The sequence below is a fragment of the Rutidosis leptorrhynchoides genome, chromosome 3 (assembly GCF_046630445.1).
Source record: "Rutidosis leptorrhynchoides isolate AG116_Rl617_1_P2 chromosome 3, CSIRO_AGI_Rlap_v1, whole genome shotgun sequence".
NCBI classification, from domain to species: domain Eukaryota; kingdom Viridiplantae; phylum Streptophyta; class Magnoliopsida; order Asterales; family Asteraceae; genus Rutidosis; species Rutidosis leptorrhynchoides.
Genome location: NC_092335.1, coordinates 341,342,081 through 341,357,662, shown reverse-complemented (window position 1 = coordinate 341,357,662; position 15,582 = coordinate 341,342,081). Strand labels below are relative to the sequence as shown.

At 35.7% G+C, this 15,582-nt stretch overlaps 1 protein-coding gene across 1 annotated transcript; it reads left to right on the top strand.

Annotated features, from left to right (window-relative positions):
- The first annotated feature begins 8,374 nt into the window (after window positions 1-8,374).
- LOC139897534 (protein PAM71-homolog, chloroplastic) lies at window positions 8,375-12,707 on the top strand. The gene is made up of 10 exons (XM_071880232.1): window positions 8,375-8,504; window positions 8,791-8,926; window positions 9,595-9,778; window positions 9,876-9,923; window positions 10,357-10,453; window positions 10,548-10,711; window positions 10,803-10,868; window positions 11,609-11,659; window positions 12,248-12,352; window positions 12,438-12,707. Exons 1-10 carry the CDS (start codon window positions 8,375-8,377, stop codon window positions 12,501-12,503), a joined length of 1,047 nt encoding a protein of 348 aa, XP_071736333.1. The 3' UTR covers window positions 12,504-12,707.
- The last annotated feature ends 2,875 nt before the right edge of the window (window positions 12,708-15,582 follow it).

The following is a 15,582-nucleotide window of genomic DNA, read 5'->3' as shown; positions in this document are numbered from 1 at the left end:
CAGAGCCTTGGTTGTAGGGATTTAGAGTTCATTTGTGTCCACCCCGAGTCATAGGGTACATAGGTGAATCTAGACTACAACCGGCATATAGACAGAAGTAGGAATTACTTGACTATTTGTGCATTTATACTCGAACTCTTCTATCATATCTAACTCGTATTCGATCTTGATCTTACGTTGATAAATTTTGTTGACGCGCCACCTTGACTTTATGAAGTAATGTTAAATGCACATGAGAATCAGGGTAATATAATTTCCGGGATTATATTACGGTGATTCATATGGACATTCCGACATTATGACATAAAGAATTTAAGGCGAGTCAAGGAAAATTTTCTCTACATCATCATTCCATATCATGATTAGTATTATTGAGAATACTAATCAACGATATTCTTGTGTCTTGAAGGAACAATGCCTCCCCGTCGCGGGCCACGTAATGAAACTTCCGAACAAGCTTTTCAACGCATGATAGCCGCCGCCATAGGTGCGGCTATGGCTAGTATCTCCTCCGACATCAATAACAACCACAACCACAACAACCATGGAGCCGGTAATTCAAACGAGGGTTGCTCCTACAAAACTTTCATGGGGTGCAAACCTCACACCTTCGATGGGACCGGAGGACCGGTTGTGCTCACCCGATGGTTTGAGCAAACAGAAGCCGTTTTTAGCATAAGCGGTTGTCGGGACCAAGACAAAGTCAAATATTCCACCCACACTTTTGCCGGTATCGCCCTCACATGGTGGAATACGTATGTGCTGTCGGTGGGTATCGATGAAGCCCACACACTCTCATGGGCCGACTTAAAGAAAAAGATGATCATCGAATACTTCCCGCGCGAAGAGACCCGTAAGCTCGAACACGAACTAAGAACTTTAAAAGCGGTCGGGAATGACCTAAAGGCATATAATCAACGATTTTCTGAGCTATCCTTGATGTGCCCAAACCTCGTGACCCCCGAACCTCTAAGGGTTGAACTTTACATGGATGGTCTTCCCAAGAGCATCAAACAAGGAGTAATGTCATCCAAACCCAGTAATCACCAAGAGGCCCTGAATATGGCCCGTCAATTGATCGAAACGGTAGACGAGATTGAAGTGCCGGCACCTAAAGCCGAGGATGAGTCGGGTGACAACAAAAGAAAATGGGAAGCCCCCCAATCGAGTAACTACAACAACAACTTTTCCAAGGAACCTCTCACCCCCGTCGGCAAGAAAAGTTATGCCGGGACACGACCTTTTTGCAACAAATGCCACAAGCATCATTTTGGTGAATGTGGCAAGCTAATTTGCCATCGGTGCCAAGGTAGTGGTCATATTGCCAAGTATTGTGGAAGTACCGCCCCCGTCACTCAAAAGGGGCCCGACGCACCAAAGCCGAGTATTTGCTACAAATGCGGCCAATCGGGTCATTTTAGGAATGAATGCCCAAAGAATAAAGTAAAAACCAACGCGCGCCGTTGAACTTACAACATCGACACCTAGGATGCCCGAGACGATGATGGACTAGTCACGGGTACGTTTCTTCACAACAAACCGTATATTTCATACTTATTCGATTCGAGTACCGTTAGACGTTTTATAACCAAGGATTTGACTCGTGCTCTTTATATTCCACCTCTTTCCCCCAGATACTACTTAGACGATTTAAGTGACCGACGGAAAATATTGTGTGCCTATAAATTTTATTGGAGGATATACGTTAAGACTTTTGACTTGACACCTATAGAACTAGGGAGCTCGGAACCTATTCGTAAAAAAAAAAAAAAAAAAAAAAAAATGTGTTTCCCCATCATCTTGTATAGATTATTGTGAACTGAGTAATTTTCGGTTGGAAACCGATACCCTCTCCCTCGCATCCATGACCTCATGATTATTTGCACGAATCCCGTATGTTCCAAATCGACCTCCGTTCCGGTTATCATCAATTGGGGGTTAAGTGAGACGATGTCTCCTAAGCCACTTTCCGAACTCGCAACGTTAGTTGTAAAACTCTCTTAGTACCGTTTGATTTATTTAGGGCTCGCCCGTATCCATAAACCTCTTGAACCGCGTATGCAAATTCATATAGACTAATCTGTTATCGTATTTATAGATGACATCTTAACTTATTTAAGTAAAGAAGGAAAACGAACAACATCACCATCTTACGCTCGAACTTTTGAGAAAAGAGCAACTTTATACCAAATTCTCCGAGTGAGAATTTCTGTTGAACGAAGTCAAATTTTCTAGACCATGATGTTAATGGTCAAGGCATTACAATCAATCTCGAAATCAAGCCACATGTAATCAGGAAACTCTCCCAACTCAGACTTATATTCGTAAAAATATTAGATCTCACCGGTTGTTACCGAAGATTCATTTCTGACTTTTCTCGTGTGTTATCGCCAAGAAAAAAAAAAAGCCGTGCGCCTGCGGGCAAAGCGGACAATATTGTGGTCATGTTAAGCTGGGGTGTTACAGAATGGTATCACACGGTGTCACACGACTTTTAAACTCATTAACTCACTAAGAAAAACTCTAAACCTCTCCGTGTTCGAACCTTGAGCGTCACACCAACATTTCTAGTTAAAATCGTATAGCAACAGATGGAACTCAAACATGGAAATATTTCTACATGAACGCCGAAAGGCATACTCTCTCGACTCAAAAATCAACATAACTAAAATTCGTTATTTTACACGAAGAATTCGAATACTAAATTGTGGATCCGATCAATCTTCTCGTCATCACATACCACACTACATACCTCTGTTATTTCACCGTCACCGTCTGATATTACTGGAATTTAAGATAGCACACAATCCAACGATACTTCACTCTTCTTTGACTTAACGCCCTTGTGTTCTGATAATCGGTCAACTATTATTCAACCCCGAACTATACAACTACGTGTACTACCTCGTTTCTCTTTCAGACTTCAACTTTTGACAACTAGAGGCACGTTATGGCAACCTCGAGATATAAGCTCATCCTATTCTCAGTCCTCATTTCACTCCTATCTTTATCGCTCGCATTTCCGTTTAAGGAAACTCCTTGTGACATTTCTCCATGGATAGAGAAATTCCTCATATTATATTAGTATTCGCCACGAGGGTGAATAGTCCTAACGAACATTTTTCGAACCCTAACTGACTTGTTCAAACATATCTTAAGAGATTCTATTCCAACACGGAGTATCTTTGTCAAATATCCCGTATCGAAATACTCGTTTCGCCTCTAGTTTTACAAGAACCCTTGGAGACCCGCTTAGACATGAGTACCGCGTACCACCCACAAACAGACGAACCGAACAAACGAACGATTTACGTCTTCAAAAGACATGTTTCAAACTTGCATGGTCGCTTTTAGTAGATCCCTCTTACAACAGTAGTTACCACTCGTGTGTTCACCCGCACTTTCTGAAACCCTATATGACCGCTAATGTCATACCCCTATTCGTTGGACCAAAGCATGTGGCAAACAAAACACCGAATCTTAACTCATCCAAGAAACAACAATTGAGATAATCCAAGTCCGAGAAGGGCTCGAGACGACCCGTAGTCGCCCAAAAGAGTCATACCAAACTTAGATGAAAACCTCACAAATCCCAGTGTGTAACCGCGTAATATTGAGAAACCGCACCTTGGAAAGGTGTAATCCAATTTGGGAAATCGAGAAAGGCTATATCCGCAATATCGAACCTTTTGAAACCTTGGGGCGTATTGGAACCGCTTCCTATCGTTTAGAACTTCAGACTCAATTAAGTTTCCGTTTACCCTACATTTCGTGTAACAAACTTAGAAACGTGTCCTGTGGAACAGGAACGTGCAATCCTGCTAGGTACATCAACTATCGATGACAAACTTCTCTTCATAGGAAAACCAGTTGAAACCGGGGATCGTAAAACCAAACCTTAATACAACGTAAAACCCTGACTATCCAAATTCATGAGAACACTCAAGGACGTACCTACACTTATTCATATTATGAACAACGTAAAGTCTCGAGTAAGAGATATCGACTACTACTTCCAACTAAATTTCGGGACGAAATTTCTTTTGAGGTGTGGATAATGTAACATCCCGCGTTTTTCCGTTAAATTTATTTTAACACCGTCTTTTTTTTTAAAATAATATCTTTCGTATTTAAATTCGTCGACTCCGTTGACGAACGTTCATAATATTCTCGTTATTTAATTATAACATCTCTCGTTAACTTGCGTTTTAAAAATATTCGATCGGTTAAATCCCGCACCCGCTTCTAAACTCGAGGGACTAAAATTGACACGGGGCAAACTAGTTGACTAGGTCAACTAGTCCACCCCAATCACCACCATTCAACCATCTCCCTCTCTCTCTCTTTCTCTCTAGCAAGAACACACACACAAACCCCAACTTCATAAAATCATCATCTAAATTCGATCTAGGAGGCTTACAACAAAACAAATTACATTTTCGTGATCCTCTCTTCATTCTCTACGATTTGATACTAACTTCATCGATTTTGGGTAACAATTCTAAAACTCTAGATTTCTCTAAATTCGTGTTTTTGACTTGAAATGGTGTTAGTTAGTGTCTATGGCTCGTGTATAACATGAATATATGTTTTGTTTGCTCGATTCGTTGTTTTGAGTAACTAGTTCGAACATTTGAAATGGGTGTGCTAAATCCTTGATTTTGGATGAGTTAAAGTTGTTTAATTGTTAAAGTTCATGTTTTAATTGTGTTACTAGTATCATTAGCTACATTTTGATGTGTAGGTTGATTAAGAAAACTTCAAAAACCCGATTAAGGATTTTGTGATGTTTGACTAGGGTTTGATAGACTTTGAAATGATCTTTTGATGCGTTGAATGCTTGTTAATGTTGTTAGTAAGTGTTTAGATGCAATGTATACTTAATTACCTTCGAAACAGCATATCGTATGTGTAAATTGGATTCCCGAATCATAAAATACGTTTTACGAACTTGAAACTTTGAAAATAAACCTTTCTTGATCAATTGACGAGTTTTCGGTTATTGTAAATGATGTTTTTGTTTGATGATATGTGGTTAGTTGTATTGCTCGTCAAAATACCTTTCCGAGGATATAAGATACATGTTTTGGTTGTTTGCGGATCATAAATGGTGAATGTTTGATGTTTGGTTCGTGCATACTTTGAAAAACTGACCAGAAATCTCTGCCCAGATGGTTGCGCGGCGCGCCCCATCCCCGCGCGGCGCGCGGATTGGCCTGGCCAGAATTCTGCTCACTTTGTCACTTTTCACGCGAAATGTTTGACTAGCTATCGACCTCCGATTCACATGAAACTTGTTTTAATATACTTGTATATGAATATTTAGCATAGAAAAATAGTCCGGGACCCGGCCCGAACGCGTTGACTTTTTCGTTGACTTTGACCAAGTTTGACTTTTAGTCAAACTTAACCAAACTTTTATACAATCATTCTAACATGCTTTTATACTTGTTTCTTGTATGAAACTTGACAACGTGATTCACATGCTATATTTAATCGAGTCGTATTGAGCCATAGGACTAATTGAACACATTTCACCCGACCTTGTGTCGTAACCGGTTAATTGATATAACTTAATTGTTTAGGTCAAGGCTAAGCAACTTTCATGCACACGTTTACTTGTTGAAGTACCTTTATACTCGTGCACTCGAGGTGAGATCATAGTCCCACCTTTTCAACAACTTTTATACTTTTAAATCGTGGGCTGAGAAAACATATACTTTGTTACATCTTGTACTACTTACTTTTATGTTTTGAACACAAGTGTGAAAACAAACATTCCACGTGCGAGTTAGAACAAAAATGCCTCAATTCGATTATCATTAGTTACACTTGCAGGGTGTAAGCGAGAACTTATATTGTGTGGCCATACGGGTTTAACAAACCCTCATTCGGACGGTTCGCTACCGTTATGCGGATGAAATATATTTTTGTGTTTTAGTGCGGGTTCTAGCACTGTGTGATGGGGTAACGTTGGTTAAGTTTTGATAATTGAGTGCTCACGTATGACAACACTTTTGGAATGCAAATGATTTGGATAATCTACGTTATGGAAATACAAAATCTTGTGGTTCAAAAACAACGTTTAATACTTACTAAACCTATGATTTCACCAACGTTTTCGTTGACAGATTTTTCTATGTTTTTCTCAGGTCTTGCACGATATGTGATACATGCTTCCGCTCACTATTTGATACTTGCATTGGATGTCGAGTATACATGCATTACTTGGAGCGTCTTTTGACTTTACTTTAAACCGTGTCGCCTAGATTTCAAATGTACTTATAACCTTGTAACTTAACTTTTGGTTGAACAATTCTTGTAAACTTTGAAAACAATCTTTATTTTGAAATGAGGGCGACATATTTTGGTCAAACATTGTCATAAAGACTTATGACCAGGTAATGGGACCCACGTAGTCGACGCCGTCACTTGACGATTTGTCATAAACATTGTCATGAAACTGAACGAGGATGTAATTGTAAGCATTTTTGTTAAGTAGAAGTATTTTGATAAGTGTCTTGAAGTCTTTCAAAAGTGTATGAATACATATTAAAATACTACATGTATATACATTTTAACTGAGTCGTTAAGTCATCGTTAGTCGTTACATGTAAATGTTGATTTGAAACCTTTAAGTTAACGATCTTGTTAAATGTTGTTAACCCATTGTTTATTAAATCAAATGAGATGTTAAATTATTACATTATCATGATATCATGATGTATTAATATATCTTAATATGATATATATACATTAAATGTCGTTACAACGATAATCGTTACATATATGTCTCGTTTCAAAATAATTAAGTTAGTAGTCTTGTTTTTACATATGTAGTTCATTGTTAATATACTTAATGATATGTTTACTTATCATAATATCATGTTAACTATATATATATCCATATATATGTCATCATATAGTTTTTACAAGTTTTAACGTTCGTGAATCACCGGTCAACTTGGATGGTCAAATGTCTATATGAAACCTATTTCAATTAATCAAGTCTTAACAAGTTTGATTGCTTAACATGTTGGAAACACTTAATCATGTAAATAACAATTTCATTTAATATATATAAACATGGAAAAGTTCGGGTCACTACACTACGCATGGTGACTTTGAGTTGACTCGCTCGATGTTTGATTTTGGAAGCTTGGGATGGATGACACATATTCTATTTGTTATATTCGAATGTTAAAGGATGATCTTCATCTTCCATCATCTTATTACCAAACTCGTTGGAACAAACTCATTCCCTTATACGTCAATATCTTTATATGAAGGTTAGCTATAGATCGATTGCCTACTTGTATTAATCTTGCTTTTCAGGGTTTTGACCTCGATACTATCATATGTCGTGTACGTAGTGTTGGTGATGGCTCCCATGATCATTATTCCCTTCTTGTTATGTAGAGATTTATTAGTTGGAGACGCACCAGAACTTGGACGGACATCGATTGGCCTGCTTTCGGTACTGTTGAAGACATGTTCATTTGGATGGATTCCTCGAAGGATCCACTTCTCGAAAGGCCCGTTTATATAGAATTGTTGCAGCTATTTTTTGTGGCTTCATAATGACTTGGTTCATGGCAATCAGTCGATCAAGGAAGACGGTCTTTTCGATAGAATTAGACTTTCAGCTTTTTCGTGGTTGAAGGCAAGAGGTAAACTTGCCCCCACCTGGATGTAATCCCTTGTAATTTTTGTGTTTTCTTTCATTTGTACTAGTTTTTTTTGTTTGTCCTTTCGCTTTAGCTTCTTGTTATTCTTTTTATAAAATAGTTGTTCCTAAAGAAATATTAGAGAAAGATAAGCTAATTAAACATCTAATCACGATAATACCGTAGTTTTTAAAAAAGGGATAATATATACGAGAGAGGACGTCAATGCGTGTAATTCACTCTGTTACGGATTTTGTCGCTCGAGGCTCGTCACCCAGGAGTTTTATCTGCTAACAGAGACTCAATGTGATTGTCACTAAGTAGGTTTCGTCCGTGAAAAAAAAAAATACTCCATAATATATACGATGAAATATGGATCACCGTAGCCTTTTCATACATAACCAAGTCACCACAAGTAATCCTATTTCGATTTTAGTTTTTACATCGTCTCAACGCCAAACGACACCGTTCAAAAGCCTGTCATCATTTTATCTCTTCTCTATCCACCAGCACAGCAAGATCCCCCAACTCTGGACAACAAACCATTAAAAGGATAAAAATTTTAACCCTCAATTATCATTAACAACACTACACCCACCTCATCAACACTCAAATTTTCTGTACCATTCAGTTCTTTGATCCAGATGCTCTTTTTACTAACTGAAATGAATCTGAAATTATAACTGAATACCCAGTAAAATTTAAGCATGACAAGCCTAATCAGTCATCAAACACCAGTTCTTGTCTTATCAAATACAAGAAAAAAGCTTCCTTTATTAGCATCTGCAGATTCTTCACCTTGTTTTGCTGATTTACCCACAAGAACCTCCTGTTCATGTAAGTTTTTCTAGTACAATTTTTATTTTTAAAGTTTCATAATTTTAGTCATTTTTGCATAAATTAAACAAATACTAAGCTGGGTTTGGTTGGAAATCAAGTGAGCTGAAAGACAAATAGAAACTTTGATTGCCCCAAGAAAGTAGGAAATTATATATACAATTATACTGCTGTAGTTGACTTTTTATTGACCTTGCAATTGGGAATATGGGTATGGAATCAGTGAATTGGGAATATGGTTAATGTTTGATTTTAAGATTTTATGACATTTATTTGGATTATGCAGTACAATGCAGAGACGTATTGAAACCGCATTTGGTAGGGAAGAGTGTTAAAGTAAATGCATCTAATGTTGGAGGTTATGAAGGAAGAGATGAAAATGATAGACAAAATTTATCTACTAATGGTCCAACTGGTGATATGTGAGTTATCTTTTTATAATCTTTCTTTATTCGTAGGTTAAAGAATATGATGTTATTTGTATTTTGGAATTAAACTTAACGACAATCGCATTGGTGATTAAAAATCCACCAATTATCATGATCATGTTCCAGTTTTCAATTACCAGTTTTAGTTAATCGACTTAATCCTAAGGGGTTTTTTTGTTGGTGAACTTCAAGTGAATGGTACAAGTGAGTTTTTTTTGTGCATTGAGGTTCAATATATTTATCCTTTTGATTTACTAATTTATACTTTTCTGAAATTTGGTATGATTCTTCTCTATTAGACCTGGTAAAGCAGGCAGGTCAAGTGAATTAGGTATCCGGTCAAAACAGGTCGGGTTTGGTCGAATGCAACATTTATAGTTGAACTTTGTTTTCTTTTTGTGAACACTGAAACTTTCAAGAGACTCTAATTGTATATTCTTTTTATAAAGATGTAATTTTATGAGGTTTCATGCATTTAAACCCTGATTAGCTTGAACCTTTTCCTTCTAAGCAATTTCTTTTGACCCTTTGACCCATTAGAGATAAGACACATTCCTGGTCAAATGCATTCGTACGTGGACCGACCATAAAAGAGTGTTATAATGCAAATATTTGTATAAATTTTCTAAAGTAAACACTAAATTTTCTTTTGTGTTGGGCAGTAATAAGCTTCCTAATAAAATTCCTTACCCGGTGTCAATAGCCCTTGTGTTATCTGGATGTGCTTTAGTATTTTCGATAATTGCATTTGGGAAGGCTGCACCTTCAAATCTCTTAGCAGCAATATCAAAGTCTGGATTTACTGCTGCTTTTACTTTGATTTTTGTTTCAGAAATTGGAGATAAGGTATAATATATTAACTACATACATATTATATCTTTATATGAACTTGAAGTTGGCTTAATGTAGCAACTAATATATCCTTTTTTGTTTGTTTGATCAGACGTTTTTCATTGCAGCTTTATTGGCCATGCAATATGATAAAGTGTTGGTACGAATTCCACATAACTAGTACTTGGATATTTTTAGAGGTGTCAATTATAATTCTTTAGATATAAATGGGTCGATATAGGTCCTATTTCATTTCAAAGGAGCCAAACCAACAAAATATCTAAGAAGAGAAGAAGTCAAAAGATGAGGTCAAAGAGGTTAAAGGTCTTTTAGAGTCAGCCAATTTGTAATTTCGTCCATACACCTTTATGAATTGTTCTATTCAACAACTTATACTATCATTTATGCTTAAAGAAACAATCTTTTTTTATTTTTTTTTATTTTTAAACCTGACCCGTTATAATTTGCTTATATTTACCAATTTTGAGAGACGGCCGTTTTTACCCATTATCTACCAGCCCAACCTGCCAATTTTTGTCCACTTATGACCATTAGTATCACAAATGTTTAACCGAGTTATAGTGAATCATCAGGTTATCTTGGGGTCGATGGGTGCTTTATCACTTATGACTATTTTGTCAGTCGTAATTGGACGGATATTTAATACAGTACCAGCTCAATTTCAGACAAGTAATAACCTTCTTTATGTATATCGTATATTCTTTTTTCTTTTTTAAGAAAACATAAAAAGATTCCTAATTTCTCCATTGTTGATTAAAAACAGCATTGCCAATTGGAGAATATGCAGCAGTGACACTTTTAATGTTCTTTGGCCTGAAAGCTATTAAGGATGCATGGGATCTTCCATCAAATGATACTAAAAATGGTGACGGAAAAAGCAACGAACTTGATGAATTTGCAGAAGCCGAAGAGCTAGTAAAAGAAAAGGTGATAATCGGCTCGTCATCCTTTATTTTTGCCTTTTCGGCATGACATACTAACATTTTGAGTTTATTTTGTATCTTTGGTATATATGCAGGCATCTAAACAACTTAAGAATCCATTTGAGATACTTTGGAAATCATTTACTCTTGTATTTTTTGCGGTAACCCTCTTATCTTTTCTACATGTTGGTGTCATTTCATATTAATGGCATACTTAAAATAATGTTGTGTTTAACAAGTTCATACCATTCTTTGTTCTGACATACTTTCTTATAATCATGGTTGCAAACGGCGGTTGTGGTGACCGATGCGGCGGTTTGGTAACTAGCCCATTCTAATTTGAAGAAAAACGTTTAATAAGTTGGGCAATGGTCAAAAGTAGGGTCAAAGTCAATTAATGTTGGTCAAAAGTCGACTTTTTGTCTGACCTTGTTTTAGTGTAAACGAAAATTTTAAGCCCATCTAAATATTAGCTGGGAAAAACACCGACTTACTTAGTAGCTCATAAAGATAAATTAATAAATAAATACACTATAAATGTAGAAAACATTATAATAAACCTATATATTATATTATTTAAACTAACACCACATTATCTTATTTGTAAATCATTTATTTTTAAAATATTTATGTTTGAAATATTGTATCTAATATATTTTATATTTAAAAGTCAACGTTGGTCAAACGTCCATCTCGACCTCGTCTCTACCGACTCGACCTTTCAAGGTCCTGATCGACTCGTCTCCGTCTCGCTTCTTTTTCAACCTTGCTTACAACAAGCATCGATCTTTTTACACTCTTTGTGGGATGCTATGTTCAAAATCTGTATCTTTCAATTCTTTTTGTGGGTATGATGTCGATTATTTGCCATGAAAAAACAAGTCTGTTATATGATTTATAGGAATGGGGTGATCGTTCAATGCTTGCCACTATTGCTCTTGGGGCTGCTCAGGTACATCATTGCACCTAAACCTTAACGATGCATTTACTTTTCAAAAACTCAATCATTGCATCAAAACCTCTATTTTACGAATATGGTTGTGTTCTTAATCAAACTGGTCAAGTACAGAAAGTTAGCTAGATCAAACTAGTCTAGTAGTTAAATAGCTACTCAATGTCTATTTTTAGTATACGCAACATCTAAAATCGTTTTTGTTCTAAATATTATCGTAAATTGTAATTGTAATTGTAATACTATTGTCCCCGGACAAAAAATATGCAGTTTAAGAAATATCATACACTGTACTTTTTGTTTATTTTATAGTTTTACCCCTTGGTTTTTTACCTTTTGTCTAACATGCGGTAAAGAACTTTACCTTATTGTTATCTATTTATGGAAGTGAACAATTAATTTAGGGCAGACCAAAAATAAATATTGGACAATAATATGGGACGGACGGAGTAATAATTATGGCGTGAATAATTTATGCACAAAAAGATGGACAAAAAGTTTTTTCAGGTCAACCTAAAAACTGACCTAAATTAGCCTAAGTGCATTTTGAGTATATCCAACCTGCGTATCGTTTCTGATATTATATAGTCTCCATGGGGTGTGGCAAGTGGAGCCATTGCTGGTCACCTGTTAGCAACTGCTATAGCAGCAATAGGAGGAGCATTTCTTGCCAATTATATTTCTGAGAAACTGGTATTTATTTATTTATTTCATCAGTTTTCTCACTTTGTTTGATGATTTTAACTTATTAAGATCTCGAATATGTTGAATATGTCAGGTTGGGTATTTGGGTGGCGTATTATTTCTACTTTTTGCAGTCGCGACGTTTTTGGGGGTCTTTTAAGGAAGTCGAAACAAGCCAATGAGTAGCGTTGAGAAGAACCAGGACTAAGCGCTTCTAAAGGGATAAATGATAATTAAAGTAGGTCCTGAATGTGTTGTTGATTCATTTCTTTATTGTGAGTTGGCAATAATTTATACTATGTTGAATACAAGCAATCATAATTTTGTTTCTAGTGAGAATGAAAATCACATGGAGTGAAACAAGGCTGGTTTGAACTAAACATCTATCTATCTATTCTATCTAATACATGCTTCATGAGGTTGTACCTTGTGCAATAAAGATTGTAAATTCATTTTAAAATTAACAATGCTTATGTCATCAATTTCCTTCAGAAAAAACTACTCCGTATTAATTGTGTTATTAAAAATAAATTACCATTAAATAAAAGAGGTTAAACATATTAAAAAAAAAAAATATATTAACAAGCCTGCCAATTATCTTGGAAATATGCAATCAGGTATACAGACTAACAATATCACGCTTTACTCATATTGGTTTATTTTGAAAAATACACTGCCCCAAAATTACTTTTTATCTTTCATCTTCCACATATCTCTTTGTTTCCATTTCTTAAGCTCAAATTTTATCTAATTACATATCCATTTACAAAGTCGCAGATCTCCTGTGTGTTTCCATTTTGAAATACATAAGAGGATTTATAAAACCCTCTACAATTTGAGTTCGCCACTTTTCTGTTGTATATTTTCTGATTCGGTCCATGCCACGAGGTATCCATCATGTTTTTGGATTATTGCACGTTCACAATTTATGTCTTCAAATTAGTTGTATTTTGGTTCTAACTGTGTTTGGAATGACCTTGAACTTCAATCGTTTTCTACAAGAATTTTCATTAGCCAAGATTTCATAAAGTATATCTCATATTGAAAAAGCCATGAAAATATTACTAATTCATGTTTCGTGATGAAATGACAGTTAGATGATGATTATGTGTTCATTGATCAATCAGGTGAAAATCCCTTTTGATCTTAAATGTTTATAATTGTTCTTTGTTTTTATATGAGTATTTCTCCTATTTATATGTTTTGGGTTTGATTATCAGTATTCTTTGACTTTGAATGTATTAGCTTTATTTAGGTCAAGTGTGTTGATACAATTTCGAATCGTAATTTGAGTATGTATTTTTAAGATTTTTAATATTAGGTTATTAGTTATAGATTTCATAGTGTAGACATCTTGAAAAGAACTGAATTTAGAGGTCAACTATCCCTATACACGATTTCAGGAGATGTTATACTGATTGTTCACTCGTGGTTTTGGAACATAGATTGTAAAAGGCAACTAATTAAAACATGAGTTAGTTTTTCATGCTTTGTGCCAACATTAGGTGAAAATGCAATTTGAGAATGGTATCTTTTACTTTGAGAAATAAAATATGGAGAAAGAAGAAACTCTTATCTTGTGAATATAAATACCACTAAGAAGGTTATGTGAGGCAGTATACTAACAAATAGTTTGGGTTAAAATGTAACGCCTAAACAAGGTATTCTGCTTGGGACAAAAATATATAACTGTTCAAAATAGAATTTAAAGCAAACAAGTTAAGTTATATGTAAATTCAAGCATGTTATTTGAATGAATCAGATTTTATATAAATTTTTTGCATAGTTGCATTAGAACCCCTTTGATTTAAATAGGTGATTCTGTGTTTGTTTACTTCTTACACTATACTTTCTTTAGTCACATGTGGCAAACTTGAAAGTACTTTGATAAATTAACTAGCAAGCGAACATAAAGGGATAAATGAGCAAAGCAAAGTTTCCTGTTAATCATCGTCCTCTATGAAAATAAGTTTTTTGATTGATGGTAAGTTGCAAACAAACGGATATATTAGTTAACGTATTCGAAAGTATATATATATATTCTTGTATTAAATTAATTGTTATGTTCTTAATAAAGAATATTTAATTATGTAAGTTGTAATTGTCTGAAGATTTGTGTTTATGTTTCTGACCAATGGTGGGTTATTTCGACGGGGACATCTGCTTGTGAGATGTGTACTGGTTTATTGGATCCAAGGTGGCTGTTTTGTCAGGAACCCTTCGGGTTTAGATTTGTTGATTTGGTGTTGTTTTAATGTTATGGTCGTGGTTGTTCGGTTGTTTCAATGGATGGTTGTGTTATTAAGATTCGTGAAGGTGCAAATGTTAGGACGTTTACGTTTTTCGTATTGGTTGTTTGTTTGTAATATGTTAGTAAAGTTTTAAATTTTATGGCTAAGTTTTAGAGAGCTCCCAGCAGTTGTTGCTTGGGGGCCGCCCATCCTTCCGCTCACCTAGGCGCTGTTGGCAGCGAGCCGCCCATCCTTCCGCCCATCTGGGCGCTGTTGGCAGCGAGTTGCCCAGGCCACGCCCTCCTTTTCGTCCGATTGAGTGTCTTGCTGTGAAATGTTGTTGGAAGGAAGGGAATGAAGGTTTTTGTAGTACTTTTTGCTTTTGAACTTGTACATTTAATTAATTAATTAATACAGTGGGTTCCAATTTCAATTTTTATGATGAAGTACGTCATTGTTGGTAGTGTTTAGTCATGAGTCAGTCCTACGAAGTAAGTGTTGATGTAACGGTGATGTGGCGGCTAGTACTAGGGTGGAAGTATGTCATTTTTGAGAGCACTCTTACTTACTGTTAGTTTCAAATAGATCAGAGAGTCTACAACAAACCTGTTGATGAGGTTTATATCAATTGTAACATGATATTCGGAGTTTTTAAATATTAATATCCGTTTTTCCCAGTAAAAAATGTAATTTAAAAAATACTAAGAGTGCTCCCAATGGTGACAGGATGTCTTCCAGGACTAACCAACCATTCAGCCCCACATCAGCACCTCCATCTCATTCCTTCCCAGGACTAAACACTCCCAACAAAGATGCGACAACCCGGAAATTTTCGACCAAATTTAAACTTGATCTTTATATGTTTGCGACACGATAAGCAAAGTCTGTAATGTTGAAATCTCAAAAACTTTGAACTGTGTTCTTGTATTCATTTACCCATCGACTGCTCTTTACGATTCACGAACAATTATGTGTAAAACGACCCGAATTTTTCCGTTAATATATATG

Bases quoted from the DNA above. Each gene is read 5' to 3' on its own strand.
- LOC139897534 (XM_071880232.1), top strand. From the start codon at position 8,375: ATGACAAGCCTAATCAGTCATCAAACACCAGTTCTTGTCTTATCAAAT. The intron at 9,779-9,875 runs GTATAATATATT...TTGTTTGATCAG, and splicing joins TTTCAGAAATTGGAGATAAG to ACGTTTTTCATTGCAGCTTT. The intron at 12,353-12,437 runs GTATTTATTTAT...TGAATATGTCAG, and splicing joins ATTATATTTCTGAGAAACTG to GTTGGGTATTTGGGTGGCGT.